The sequence below is a fragment of the Pseudorasbora parva genome, chromosome 20 (genome assembly GCF_024679245.1).
Source record: "Pseudorasbora parva isolate DD20220531a chromosome 20, ASM2467924v1, whole genome shotgun sequence".
In the NCBI taxonomy this organism is placed as follows: Eukaryota; Metazoa; Chordata; class Actinopteri; order Cypriniformes; family Gobionidae; genus Pseudorasbora; species Pseudorasbora parva.
The window spans coordinates 39065769-39081459 of NC_090191.1; the positions used below are offsets into that span (position 1 = coordinate 39065769).

The following is a 15691-nucleotide window of genomic DNA, read 5'->3' on the forward strand; positions in this document are numbered from 1 at the left end:
AACGTGATTTAGAATGAGCTCAGTGGTCCCGTACCCTTTCTTTCCTTCTAGACTGTTCATATGTGTCTCCAGAGATTCCAGAATACTGGTGGGAGCCTGAGAACAGCATATTAAACACACACACAATGAGCAGTGCGAAGACAGTACAAAAACCATCAGTTTTTGCACATGTGATGTCAGTATCTCTAAAGATTTCACAGCAAATCCAAACAGTAAAACACCACATCAAAACCAGCTGGAAACCTTTCCTCAAACCACTCCTCACAGCACCGCAAAAACTGTGGGACGGAACTGGACTTCAGTACATTGCTTCACACAGCTTCGGAACAAAAAGGCTAATCGCAATGTGACCTTTTCATTTTTGAGAGGAAATCAAGTCACGTTTATTTATGTAGCACTTTATTCAATACAGATTGCTTCAAAGCAGTTTCCCACCAATAACGGGAAAATAACGGTGTTAATAAAAAAAAATGTTTAACTTTTATTTCAACTTTTTTGTCTTTGTGTTCTCATCTGCTAGTGTCAGAACCCATCAGTACCTATCCCATGAGGCCATGGTAGAGGATTTGTGAATGGAAGTGACACTGACAACATGACAGTCATAGTATGTCTGAATTTCATTCTTACTAAACACGTTTATACTAACAGTAGTGAAACAAGTTTCAAGTAAGATTAAATACCTACTAAACAGAATGCGATTTCGGACGCAGGGAGACTGTTTTGTGAATAACTAGCTCAGGAAGAAATGGCTTCTGAACAAGCAGGTGAAAGCAATGCACTGAGATGCAAACTGCGTCCCGTATCAGTCCACATGTTTACCGGCTCTTCGTTGCTGCAGTCTTTAAAGGAAGCGTCTTCATTATCTGAATCTGCCAGGTCGGCAACTACGCCGGGATGCAGACACTGAGAATTCCCATGGGAAGGCGTTTTAATAATGACGCTCGGTTAGGATGCATGAAAAGCGTCACACTCAAAGCTTTACTTCATTATTTGAAAAGGTGGACTCATCTACCCGTGCTCTAAAGTTTTCACAATCCATTAGCATCAAGAATCAATACTTGACCCGATTCTAATGGCACACATTAAAAGTTTTACTATTTTATAACAATAATAACTTACATAAGAGATGTCAGGGATGTCATTCTTATCCACTCCTACTTGCTGCAACAGAAACAGAATAATTATAATCTAAGTGAATTGACATTCTGTAAATATATTTGACTTGGATTACCTATTCCTCTGGCCTTACCTCAGCAATTTTCATGAATTCTGCAATTTTGGTCACCCGGGTCAGAAATTTCTTATAAATCTCCAGAGAATCCTTGCACTCAGACTTCTTCATTTTGAAATATTTCTCTGTAGAACCAAAAAAAAACAAAAAAACAGATCACAACCCACAGTTTTAGAATAAAAATGACTTTATAATGGATATATAATCTATGTTGGGTAAGTTACTCTAAAAATGCTATTAATTACTAGCTACAAAATTACATCTTCAACAGTTAATCTCTCTAAAAAGCGAGACGTTTTATACATATAGTGCCTTTCCCAAGCTCAAGGTCGCTAAATCCTTCCAAAAAAGTATTGTATTACTTATTATTACTAATTATTTTCTGAATCCCATATCAAATCAGTTGAACAATACAAGGATAGACATTAAACTGCTCTCTTAATTCTTTTCAATAAATAATATAAAATTGCATAAATTATTCTTGAACTGACCAAAGTATTTAAAGGGAGAATTACAGGAATTAATTGCTTAATAATGCATTACACCCAATACTATTACATACGGATAATGCATTCATTATTTATTTTAACACCACTTACAATGCATTGTATGCTCTCATGAATAATTGTAACCACAGTTATAATACTTATCTATTAATTGAACACACCTTTAGAAAAACAACCAATGTCAGGTGCAACAAGTAATCTGTAAATATTATAATGCATAACTTTGGTTACAAGTATTTCTGAAAAGCTTTATGCATTATAATGTACGTTATGCATACCTTTATAATGCATCATAGATAAAGGCTTTAAGAATGGTTTAAATTATAGTAAAATTATTTATCACATGCCTAATAAATTGATGATGCCGTCATTGTAGGAGGCGAAGAGCTTGATCAGATCCTTAAAGAGAAGCAAGAATGCTGCGTTTATGATGCCGTTGTTCAAGTCTTTAGGATGAACCTGGGCGGGGGGAGAGAAAAAGGGAGCATTTAAAACATAATGTGAATAGATATTAACCTTGGGTCCCTGACAAAAACAGTACAAGAGAAATCATTGAAATAAATACAATCAAGTGAACAAAACTGGTGAAAGAACAAAAAATCAATGGTGAAACTACAATCATCACGCCTAAACCTGTGTTGCTCAATCTCAGTTAACGGGACGGCTTCATAGAAAGTCCCAGATGTTGTGGGAGATGTAACTCACGTCAAACTCCAGCAGTGTGTCCACTTGAGTCTGCAGGGCAGGCATGGCCTTCAAGAGCTTCTCAGGAACCATAGTCCTCATCACACCCTCAGCTCTGAGTGCACACACACACACACACACACACACACACACACACACACACACACACAGGAGAACGATTGTATATATTTGCTGAGTCCTGAGAAACCATCATTTCTTTCGCTCGAACTCAGAGATGACATTCCCTTTGTGATCTCTGAATTTAACAACTCTGGGAGTAATGCTATCCTGCTATCTAAAATGTGCTCTGACATAATATTGAATAACTTGGAGTAAGTGTCTAAATGTTGCCAATGTGGCCTTCTATTCCCAGAAACAATCGACGTACCCCTTTTTAACTCGAGTGAAGTCGAAGGCCATCGCGCGGTAAGCATATGCCTTCTCATTCAAGTACCGTGCATACCGCCTGATGAATGTAGACATGTCATAGCCTTGGAGACAGAAAAGAAATAAACAGCCTTAGTTAATCACATTTAGATCACATTTTGTGAATTATTAAACACAAATTAAGTGACATTTGATAGACGTTAATGTGAATGTACCCATTTAACCCACACACAAATGAATAGAAACTCACCATGGGAGCCTGTTTTGTCAATAAAGTTGCTGAGATTGAACAGGGAAGTCCTTGAGGCCAAATACTGGATAAATCTCTGCAGGGATTTAAAAAGGACAATTCTTGTTTTATTTATTTATTTATTTTATTTATTTTTCCAAAATGTCTAATGAACCCTGAACTTGATAAAAGCAAATGCAATCTTGCATGCAGTTTTTTACACAGCCCATAAAGGAAGATTGTGGTTAAAAAAATATGGGATGGGAGAGAAAAACTGTATATTTCAATGCTTTTGCATTCTCTCGGGAAACTTGGGCTGCGTTTCAATCAGCTCCCTAGTTCAATGGTCAGGTCACTGATCAGGGAGTCGGACATTTTAAGGGCTGTCTCAATCACAGAATCCTTCCAGTGCGCTCCCTAAAAAGTCCCAAACTAGGGAACATTGATGCTCACTGTGTCCCCTTAACAGAAGTTAACTGAACCACAAAACATAAATCACGTGAGCCATCTCACTACAAATAATGATACGCAATAGTTGTTTTGACAAATCACACCATTATTTAATTACATTTAAGCATAAACATAAATATAACATATATAATTAATTTACGGCTGAAATGTTGCAGGTGATGATTAAGACACACCCTTAAGGGCAGAAGTGACATTTTTCTGACATTTAAAATACATTTTAATAAATGCTTAGATTTTTGCATACACCTGCAACATTTCAGCCGTAAATGAACTATAAATGTTAGCTATATTATGTTCATTACTTATCATAGCGATGTATGTTTATGCTGAAATATAATTAAATAATGGCTTGTTTTTTTAAAACCATCTATCTATCTATTGTGTGTTGGCTTGTGTGATTAATGTTTTGCGCTTCAGAACTTTTGTATAGTGAGCATTGATGCTTGCTGGTTTTCATGGTTCATTGGTGTGTTTTATTGCATATTGTCAAAATGCCCAGTGAACTCTGAACTTGCTAAAAGCAAATGCAGTCCTGCATGCAGTTTTCTTCTCCTTTGTCATGTTAAACTAGTAAATACATCTGAGTTTTAGTTTGAACTTGATTAAAAAGAAACCAAAAGGAATAAAGATTAAATAGTAACGTGCTTCACCTCATTGCCGTAGATGCAGATGTGGTGGGTCGTGGTTAGAGCTTTGAACACGACGATCCAGCTGGCATTAGTGGCTCTCTCGAATAGCGTGTCAGCCATCTGAGGGATGTTCACATTTGTCTCGTTGGTGGCTGAGATCAGATCTGCACACAAATTACATGCACATTTACCACCACATCGCTACGCTCTGCAATGGGGATGAGCAGAGGAGGAAAATTCATTACAGTCATTGCATTTAGGAAGCAAGAAACAGCCCCACGAGGACAAACAACAATATGCCTATACATTTTTCTTTAATGTAAAAACATGCTATCAGCTATCACCCTGTATGCCCACTAAAGCTAAGCAGGATTGAGCCTGGTCTGTTCATGGATGGGAGACCTCCTGGGAAAAACTAGGTTGCTACTGGAGGAGGTGTTAGAGAGGCCAGCAGGGGATGCTGCTCACTCAGGGGTCTGTGTGGGCCCTAACCATAGACTGTAAAAAAAATATGGACGTAGTGTCTGTGACATCACCCATAGGATTCTGATAAGCCATTCGAAAGCTTAAAGTAGGGGCGAGATGGCAACGCATCATCGCGTGTCCATCCCCAATAACAGAAAGTGGGCAAAAAGGCAGGATGTGGGCGGAGCTTAGGTGACGCAATGACTATAGACGGCGGATAAATGGCTATCCACCTGTCACTCAAAGTAACCATGCCCTTAAATATGCAGAACTTTAATGCTTTATATAACGTAAACGAATGAGTTATAAAAAAAAATTCAACCCCCTCACAGTTGTCATGAAGGTCAAAATTAGCCGTATAGGCCAAAACCACAATTTGTACCAGGCTGTAAACATGTTTTTTTCTGCTGTTAAGTTGGGAATTTTAACATGGGGCTCAATGAGATTCTGCTCCCTTCTGGAGCCTGTCCCTAGTGGCCAGTCGATGAACTGCAGTTTACATTACTTCTGTATTGGCTTCAAGAGAGATCGCGGGAGGTTGCCGCTTGGCCCTAACCATAGACTGTAAAAAATGCTGGATGACGCCCCTTCACTAGCTTTCATTGTAGAAAAGTCAAGCAAGCCACCAATGTCCGAATGTGGCGCTGACATCTTGCACTGATTTGGGACACTCCGGCAGAATCTGTTAGTACAGTTTACTGTAGAGCTCCTTTTGTCTGTGTGAAATAAACAGTTATGGAAATGTAGAAATTAAAGCTAAAGCTCCAATCTCCTCCTGAAAATCCCGAAAAAGTCAGTTGGTGCCTCAGTGACAACTTCGCTCAGAGCAGCTGTCAATCACAGCTGTCAATCACAGCTGTCAATCACAGCTGTCAATCATGACAACAATGTCTTCACTTTTTTTCGGGACTTGTGCGGCACACTTGGCCCCCAGTGTAGTGATGGGTACACTATAAACCGTCAAAACAATCACCGTCCTTCAGATGAGACGTTAAATCAAGGTCCGCCACTGCGTGTTCATTCAGTATTTGTAAGACGCTACTGTAAGTAGCTGTTTAAACGGGACCTTTTGAGAACTCTAAGGAAATGCGATTGTTAATCCCAAAAACTGACAGTGTGAATTTAGCGTAATTTCCAAGCACATGTAACGTAGGCCAGTAAGAGCTGTGTGTGTAAGCCTCACTCTCCTGGCTTCTAGAGGCGTGTTAGCGACGCAGGTTGAGCTGGACCCGGTTGCATTTGGTGCCGTGACCCGGATAGGAGTGAGGTCTAGTTGTGTGTGTAAACCTCACTCCCCTGGCCTCACTGCAAAAATTACTTTTCTTACTTAGTATTTTTGTCTTGTTTCTAGTCAAAATTAAAATAAAAAAAAAACATTAAGAAACATTTATTAGGCAAGTAAAAAAATTTTCTTTAATGTTTTAAGATTATTTTGCTTACCCCTCTGGCAGATTATTTTGCTTATTTTAAGCAAAAACTCTCTTAATTTTTAATTATTTTTTCCCAAAACAAGACAATTATTTTTGCTTGTCTAGCAAATACTTCTTGTTTTAAGAATTTTAGATGTTTGGACTAGAAACAAGACAAAAGTACTAAGTAAGAAAAGTAGTTTTTTTTGCAGTGCTCTAGAGGTCCGCTAGCGACTAACGCTAGAGACTGCCTGCCCGCCTCCCACACTGAAAAGTCAGTGGTTCAAATCCAACTCGGAGCAGGTTGAGTGGAACCCGGTTACATTTGGTGCCATGATCTCACTCCCATGGCCTCAAGAGGCGTTTTAGCGAATGACGATAGAGACCACAGTCTAGAGCACCCCGAATGCCACTCAGAACAGGTCGTGTAGGACCGATTACACACACACATATTACTGTACTTTCAGCTGGAAAAAATGAACTTCTTTCAGACTCAATATCAGTTTTCAGCTAGGAAAAAGCACGGAAACACATGAAAACCCCCAAAACAAAACAACTACATAAGAAATGTTATAAATAAATGAAGCCTGTTTTAGGACCATTGTTGGACCTGTTTTAGGACCAACAATGCCAAACAAATCCCAATAGTCTTAAACCAGGAATGATTAAATTTTTCTTGTATTATGACATTGTCCCTAAATACTCAGTACTTTATTCTCATTATACTCAGGGTCCCCGCGGAGTCTTAAAAAGTCTTAAAAAGTATTAAATTTCAGAATCAAAATATAAGGCCTTAAAAAGTCTTAAATTCGCGGAAGCATTGCGTTCTAGGTCTTAAATCATGTTAAACAGGTCTTAATTTTCCTACGTCCATGTAACGCTACCTCATTGAAACGCTCTCACGTCCCGCAGCACGCGCGCACGTGTGTGTGTGTTTGTTCTGTGGTGTTTGTAGTTCTTTCTTTCGCTAGACCAACTATTGTTCGCTCTATTACAACTACAAATTAGGCAAGCATGCCACGTGTATTGCAGCCAATCAGCTTTCGTGTTATTGGTACAAGCCTCTTTCTGATCGTACCTCACAGACGCATAGAACGGATTTTATTCTTCAGCTGAGTCTGACGGTTCTTGCAGTTCCGCGATCGTGAACGCGAAGGCGAATCTTTCTCACCATCTTGCGTAATGACCAAATAAAAGTATAATATACCCGATTGCTCTAAATAGAGTTAATAACAGTGATGCAAACGCCGAACTCCGATGTCAGACTGTAACGTTATGTGTTTGCTGCCTGTCAGCGCTGGCGCGAGTGTATTGAATGTGTTATTTTTAGGCTCATTAGCCTAACGTTACTCTTGAACGATCAAATGTACACATTATGCATATGTCTATATCCTGATTTGAGTTAAAAAGTTTGGGAACTGTCAGTAAGTACTGGATCTGGGCATTAAAGGCACAATATGTAATGTTTCAGCATTAAAAATATAAAAGATCACTATATCTATGTTATATATTTTTTAAAGTTGTGTGTTTACATTATCCCGACAGTTCTAATTAACTTCTAAATCCAGAGAAATTAATATTTTAATTCGAAGACACGGACCGTGTCTTTATTTCCGTTATGTCGCCAGTCTTTCACGTCATATCCACGTTTGCGTCTTGCTTCCTGCGGAACTCGGCGGAACCATAGATATCTATGGGCGGAACCGCCAAACTCAAAGAGGAGCACTGACAGACAGTATAAGGGGAACCCCCGTATAAAAAAGTCTGTATGATAATGGATCATGACTACTCTTTGCCTGTACGTTTTGTCAGCTCAACAAAGCGCAAACGTAAGGGTGAAAAAAATGACCCGAGAAGATTTTGGGACAGTAGAAGAAGCAAGAGACGTGTAAACCTTGGAGAAGCCTTTGAAAGATGGCGAAATCTTCGTGACAAGCTCGGACTGCAGAGAGATGCTGATCTCGCTTGCGTTTTAATAAACAGGTCATTTAAGTAACCATTCAGCTAACATAATAATCATATAATCATAACATGCTGTATGTTTGCATATTGCATAGCGATCTTGACCACATTGAGACGCGTTTAGCTGAATACGTAATGTTATACATTTTGTATCGGCTTTTCAAACAGGCGGATTCTCTGTTTTTGGAGACTGAAAGAGCTATTTTTTTAAAAACTGATTCAAAAGTATTTCTATCCGTATATTTGGTGACACGATGATGTCATGTGTAAAACGCAGATGGACGAGCTATTATTGGTTTTATATGTAGCTGGAGAAAGTAACGTTAGCTTCATAAGGTAATATGCCACTATCTTTGTCAATTAATATAAGGTGATCGTCACTTTTATCATATGTTAATACTAGCTACATATAATATTGATTTAATAATGATCTACTTATTCATATATCTCCGAGTTCCAAAATAAATGTTTATTAGAATGATTGATGAATGTGGGGAGCGACACAGCGCGTGTTCCAATGAACAACGTATTGCAGGTGCTGGTTCTCTCATTTACTGTTTTATGTTGGTAATGATAAACTAAATTGAAATGTATTTCCGTATTGAACAGTTGATATACAGAATGTTCGACAATCGCGGATGCCATGTCAATATATCTATAATTTGAGTAACTCAAATTGTGATGCGCGGTTAATATGTCAACATAGCCTACCAACTTATAGGTATGTTGGCACAGCGACCGCCCGCTCAACATACTGTCTCGCACATTATCTAACGTTACTGATAAGTTTGTTAAGTAACGGTAGCTTGCTGCTATTTCATTAGATTGACATTACATAAAGTGAAAAGCCGTAACTAAACTTAACAATAATAGAGATGTAATATAACAATCAATTACCTTGTCAGTGAACATGTTTTCTGCTGGAGATGCCAGATTCGCTGGTTGACAGTGGCAATAATGACAACAACTCCCATGAGCCCACGCACTTTCCCGACGTCACCAAAGTACGTCAGTTGTTATTATTTTGAATGAGTGACCCCTAGTGGCCAAAAGTTGCATACTGCACGTTTAAAGCTCTCAAAGTGAAAGCAAACTAATATAGCTTAACAACAACACAAACGGGGAAAACAGCACTTACACTTAAAGGAACACTCCAACTGTTTTAGAAATCGGGCTTATTCTACTTTGCTACATTTAGATATGTGGGGAAATGCATTTTAAGCTAAGCTAGCGGCGACCCTGCCAAACTAAAACAATGCATGCACTGAGACAAATGCATTTGCCCACATATCTAAATGGGGTTTATCCAAAAGAAGTTGAATAAGCCCTATTTCTAAAAACAGTGGAGTGTTCCTCTTTGTATGCATCTTTATGTTGTATTTATTTTTCCTATTGTCATTTGTTTATAAGTATATTTTATTACTGACCGATTACTTGATTACGTAATTACTTAATAACGTTTTACTTATATTAAGCAATTGCTTATTGCTCTGGTTGGTCACATTTCCCACCCCAAGCGATCGTGTTATTAAAGATAGATAGTGCACTACTGGAACAGCCTTTGTTTTTCTAATATGCCTACCAAACAAGATTCATGCATTTTGTTAGTTTTATTGCCATGTGTGATCATTGTGCATCTAACATAATAATATGGTTAATGTTGCATCCTAATTATGAAAAAATAAAAATGTATGAAAGTGACCACCACAAAAAAACAAAAAAAAAAAAAAATATATATATATATATATATATATATATATATATATATATATATATATATATATATTAGGGCTGGGTATCGATTCAGATGTTCAGATTCGATTCGATTTTGATTCACAAGTCCTCAAATCGATTCAATTTCGATTCTCAATTCGATTTTCGATTCAACTCAAATTAATAGATTTAATACAAATACTGTAGGTATTTATAAAAAAGAACAGTGAACATAAATGTGTAATTAAAAAGAAATGAAGAGCCACAATCATGTATGTTAAACTTTTTATTTTAGGTACACCTGAGTACATTAAAACAGAACGCATCTCTATATTTCAAATCCATACAATTGTTAAATACAATTTTGATGCAACTTTATTTTAAAAAAAAATTATCTGAAGTATTTTATGGATGTTTTGATATATTTATTCTAAAACATAAAAAGCTAGGATATTGGATGTTTTTTTATAGCAATTTTCAGTACACGACAAGCTTTTCTTGCAATTTTGCTGCTCATGTGTGCAAATTTACTTTTCATACATGAGAAATGCGTTCATAATTTTTTTAGTCTATGGGTGAGTAGTTGTCGTGGTAACAGACAACAATACCTTAACTGACTTAAGTTGACTGTGGACTAACTATTATTAGAGGAAATCTGTTTATAATATAAGCTATTAGGGTTTGAATCATTATAATTTGAATATGTCTATAATGGCTAACTTACATGCTTAAGTGACTGCTCAAGTTCGATCCTAATGCAAGGCAAGCATTCGCGTGTATGTAATTATTTTTAGCAGTTGTGTGCTCGGCTGTGTGTGTGTTGTCACATCAAATGGTTCCGCATATTTTTAGTATTACTACAGTATTTCACCTCAGCATTATAAAAGGCGACAATGCACCGGAAGCTGCCATTTAAACACTGAATGGATAAATGATGTGCGCCTCTTGCTCCTTTGTAAGATCGCGCAAGGCAAATGGGTGACATCTAGTGGAGAAGACTAGTAATTAGATTTACGTTAAGCTTATGTTCAATGTTAGCGGAAATAAATATTTTAAAAAATCGATTCATGGCCTCTGAGAATTGATTCTGAATCAACCAGATTTTAAAAACCGATTAATCGCAAAATCGATTTTTTTTTGCCCAGCCCTAATATATATATATATATATATATATATATATATATATATATATATATATATATATATATATATATATATGCTAATCCTGGTGGGATTGAGCTATGAATAATAAGTTCACTAATACTTTGTTCAATTTAAAATAAATTAAATAATATAAGTTTAGGTAATTGAGTGATTCTGGATTTCTTATGCATGTTTTTTTTTATTGCGCAATATAGGTCTTAAATTTTATTCATAATGGTCTTAAAAAGGTCTTAAAAAGTCTTAAATTTGACTTGGTAAAACCTGCAGATACCCTGATACTCAGTGGAAATTTTCATTAGAATATCAATACTGTAATACAATAACAATTAGCATTAATTAAAGGCACTAACAAATGATACATCATTTTTCGTGTTGGGAAATTTGATGGAAATGTGTTGAACTCTCATGAAAATAATGTAACAATGCCAAACAAATCCCAATAGTCTTAAACCAGGATTGATTTTCTAAGTTCTTTTTGTTTCATTGGATCTGGGAGTGCAATTATCCCTGACATTCTCTGGACAGACGTCCCAACAGGAGATTGTCTTAAATTCCATATAACGTTGTGCTCAGGGTGCCAATATGTTAGTCATAAGAACACTGCAGTGGAGTTAAGAAGCCAAGAATAGTCCAGATTAGAACACACTGAGATACAGTTTGTTACCACGAGTGCATGTATGTTGCTATGTAACGTCACAATATATTGAAACATATGGCATAGCAGTCCCTGTTTTGGGAGTCTGTAGGATAGGTTATGAATATGTGAGCAGGTGCAGCTCTTTGGGATTATGCCGTTGCTCATGTGACTGGATTACAGAGTGTAAATACAACACATTGCAAACACACACACGCACCATAAGTGTGAGCACATGACTCAATGCTCTGCCAATCATGTGCTTTAGTCTCTTAAATAAACAATGCAAGATCATACAAATGCATCTAACAGGATAGTGATAGAAGCTCCTATGAAGCAGCACAACAACGCCCACGTTAAACTATCAAAGATTACAAATTTTGCGTCTTTCTTGCGATTTCAAAGCAAAGTCTGCCTGTCTGTATTGGTATGAAGACCCTTTCCTGCAAACTGATATTGTCATCATGATGTCACTCGTCCCTCCCCCTTTCCCCAATAATCCACTTCAGTTTCCATGACAACCTTACCACCACCCCTCACGCCTTCCAATTCAACGGACAAATGACTGGAGTAAGGAGAAAAAACATATTTCTTGTCATAAAACACCTGATACTACAAAAGTTAAACAAGTCTGTGTCTGTAGGCAGGCCAACAATGCTAAACTGTGCCAGGCGGATTTATGAATCTATGGATTTTGGGAGTGCCTGAGATTTTGGGAGCATCATGTGTGATTCTCTGATGAAGGGATTGCTGATATTAACACACAACAAGATTCCCCTGCTTGCATACCAGTCTCCTCATCACCTTTGGCTTTGTAAATAATACATGCATGCTTTGGCTGATCGATTTATAATTCAGAAGGCCTTCTCCTGCAGGACACAGAGCTCGAGGGCGACACGAAGATGCTTTGTAGCCTCTCCGTCCTGTCTAAATGGAGTTGATCTCCCTCCATCTCAGTTTCCAGACCACACCACCCACATAAAGACACTTCATGTGTATGTTCTGTGCTGTCAGTTTGCCTTAACAATGCATGCAATCAGCCTCACACACTGACACACTTCTTAGTATATAAGCTCCTTATATTACATGCACCCTAAAAGGCAGGTTTTCCATTTAGAGAATTGCAACTAGTAGCAAACGACCTCACTGAGTGCAAGCCATTGATCACTGTATGCATTGGGCTGTGCTGTGGTGCTGAAGTGGAGTGTCTGAGTGAGACTGAACGCGTCGAGGAATGAGGGTGAGTCAAAAATGTCTCACTTACAATCCAGGTGCTTCTTCTTGGGCGCCATCACCTCGTGCGTGGTGGCTTTGCAAACGGCACGAGCCACATCGGAGCCGGTGAGCTGGTACTGCGCCGCGGCGATGCGATCCGTCAGAGTCTGTCCCGACATTTTCTCCCGGTAGCGTCGACAACCACCTCAAGAATCAACTTCAGGGGGAAGGACAGTCGAAATGCATATGATATTCGCCGACAAAAAAGAAAAGAAAAAAAAAGACACGGAATCCAAGGTGGCTCTGTAGAAACTGACAATGTCAATGTCTTCTTTTGGTTTCCAACCAATGAAAAGGCGTATTCAAAAGCATAAAAATATACGTTTTTAAATTTAATTCTCTAAAATGTGCTCGATGTAGGCGTCTATGCATGGGTTGGTTTCAGCACCATGGATAATGCCCTGTTACGTAACGCCCTACGCCGAGCTATTTTCCGGCTCTAGTGGGTCATAAATAATAAAATTAATATGGTAAACTGTCCCCTTTGATTAGTAGGTTATATGTATTAAAAACACAATCTAACCGAGAGGACAGAGCGTTTCGCGTTGAACCGGTTCTTATTTTATTGTTTCAATTGAATAAATTAATAAACGCATAAAAATGATTTCCGTTAATCAATCCTCTACTATAAACCTGATCGGGATTCCGGAGCCTCGGTAATATTCGGTCAAAGCCCGCGTGTCCTTCCCGTCCGGTCGGATGATGATGATGATGATGATGATGGTGATGATGACGTGTCTTTTTCAAGCCTTCTCAAGGGCGAGAGTATGAAGGCAAGCAATGGTTCTCGTTTCACTGATATATGGTGTAAATCTTGGATATTTAGTTGCTTATTTTTTTGGTAATGCAGGTTAAGGTCCTGCCTTGTCGGTGGACCTGGTCAGGTGACGCATAACGGGCTCTTAAAGGGAAGCGGCGTCAAGCTGCCACGCGCCTTTAAGGGGTCTGTGCGCGTTCACGGTTCATCTGTCTGCATTCTGACTACATTCTCTGTCACGAGCTTTTCGTGATATTAGCTGAATGGAGGAGAGTCACACACTCTTGTAATTTGTTGATGATCTTCAGGTTTGTCGGAGAATTCAATGTCTATTAGCCTACTGTTTTGGACTTTCTTGTGTTTTATTGATTTTATATGTGCTCTGTAAATAGGCAAGGCATAAGCTGTATTTCGCCTTGCAATTTTGTATTCTTGAAAAAGAAAAAGAAATAATCTGTCAGACTACAACACCTCTAGTGACCGAATGTGAAAACTGCAGCTTCAACATTTGACCACTAGGGGGAGAAACGTCAACACTATTGGTTTTTAGTTTTGTTGTAATGTAATGTATATTAATATGGACGGTTTTTGGGCCCGTGGACTGATCTTAAAGTGGTCATGAATTGAGAAATCAACTTTCCCTTGAGCTTTTGATATTTAAAATGTCATGGTAATATAAGAATATCCTGTAAGTTTCAGAGTTGAAAACGTCCGTTCGACGACCCTGAGTCTCCTGTCATCCCTAATTGGGCTATATGTAGTGTATTCATATATTATATTATATGTTTATTGTTTCTTTGATCCCTAGACTTCTGTTTGTTTATATTCATTCTTTGTGGTGTTCTTCACTTTAATAAACTAGTTTTCATTAACTAAAAGTGTTGTCCGTTTTCCCCTTTTTATGTTGCGACTTTCAACGAGCGGGCCGTAACACTTATTCAAAGAAAAGTTCATGACACCTTTAACTTTTCACACTCTCACAAATGTATTTAATTTGTCTTTTAAAATGGTTGTTATACAATCTGTACATCAGAAATGTTATGTTAGAACCATCTGGAACCTATATAATATTTATGGTATACTCTTGTTAATGTAATTTTGAGGTTTTATAAAATGTCATTCAAACCTTTGTTTAGTTTACCAGCCTACCAGTGGATGCAATGGTCTGTAACGGCTTCCTTTGTCCAGATATTTTTCTCTCACTATCTCCCTGTGTCTGCTTCTCCCTGCAGCCTTTATGTGTCTGTCCTCATGTGGAAGGCGGCCCAGAGGAAATATCTCATGGATTGTGGGAGAAAGGAGGTAAAGCATGTGACACAGACGACTGACTTGCCTGTGGGCGCAGGTGAGACGACACACAAACTGTCAAACACGGAACTGTGCAACTTTTCTTTCAATGTTTTTTTAATTGATTTTTACAATATAAATCACATTTAACAATTCCCCAACCCTCACCATCAATAGCACCCATGAATAAATAAAATAAAACAAATATCATAAAATAAGTAAAATAATAATACAACAGTCAATAATAGGGCATTATTTGAACAGACTTATCAACTTAGTCAATAAAAGGGTTTAAATTTTTTTTTTTTAAATTAATAACTTAATAAATTTTTTTCAAGGCAGAGACAAGACATCATATCTCTAATCCACAGAGTATGAGTGGATCCTTCCACTTAAATAGTATTGCTCTACATGCTAACAAGAAAGAGAAAGCAAGTTCTTTACACATTGATGCGGACAGCCATAATTCCTCAAGAGCAGCTCCAGATATAATGCCAGGTTCTGGCTCTAATCTGTGCTGAAGAACTACAGAAACTGCAGAAATATCGATCTTCAGTAATGCTCTAATTTGGGACGTGTCCAGAACACATGAATTGATGATCCCTCAGCACTTTGACAGCTATTGCACATGGGGCTGGTATCAGGAAACATTTGAACTAATTTAACTTTGGATGTATGAGCTCTGTGTACTACATTAAACTGTATAAGTGAATGCCCAGCACACATTTATGATGAGTGGACCAGTGTAAGAAGAACAGTTCCGGGTGGTCTGTCAAGGTCTTCCTTCCATGCTCTCTTAATGTTATCTAAAAAGGAAGATGCCAGATGTCATTAAAGGGGGGGTGAAATGCTGTTTCATGCATACTGAGCTTTTTACACTGTTAAAGA

General features: G+C 37.9%; 1 protein-coding gene and 1 long non-coding RNA gene across 3 annotated transcripts in view; one reads left to right on the plus strand and one right to left on the minus strand.

The window, feature by feature from the left end:
- The window catches only part of snap91b (synaptosome associated protein 91b), a 34276-nt gene extending 20635 nt beyond the window's left edge, over positions 1–13641 (minus strand). Inside the window, exons 1-9 of the mRNA XM_067428350.1 lie at positions 12749–13641; positions 4159–4301; positions 3059–3134; positions 2810–2912; positions 2443–2536; positions 2085–2196; positions 1250–1356; positions 1120–1161; positions 35–96 (exon numbers count right to left, since the gene is read on the minus strand). Coding sequence (XP_067284451.1) covers positions 35–96; positions 1120–1161; positions 1250–1356; positions 2085–2196; positions 2443–2536; positions 2810–2912; positions 3059–3134; positions 4159–4301; positions 12749–12878 — 869 coding nt within the window. The 5' untranslated portion in view covers positions 12879–13641. The remainder of the gene's footprint in view (positions 1–34; positions 97–1119; positions 1162–1249; positions 1357–2084; positions 2197–2442; positions 2537–2809; positions 2913–3058; positions 3135–4158; positions 4302–12748) is intronic.
- Positions 12507–15564, plus strand: LOC137049732 (uncharacterized). 2 transcript variants are annotated; one of them, XR_010899693.1, is made up of 3 exons: positions 12507–12724; positions 14749–14861; positions 15142–15564. It is a non-coding gene; the product is annotated as an uncharacterized lncRNA (long non-coding RNA). The 2 variants fall into 2 exon arrangements; XR_010899694.1 differs by lacking the exon at positions 12507–12724 and adding an exon at positions 13691–13824.
- The last annotated feature ends 127 nt before the right edge of the window (positions 15565–15691 follow it).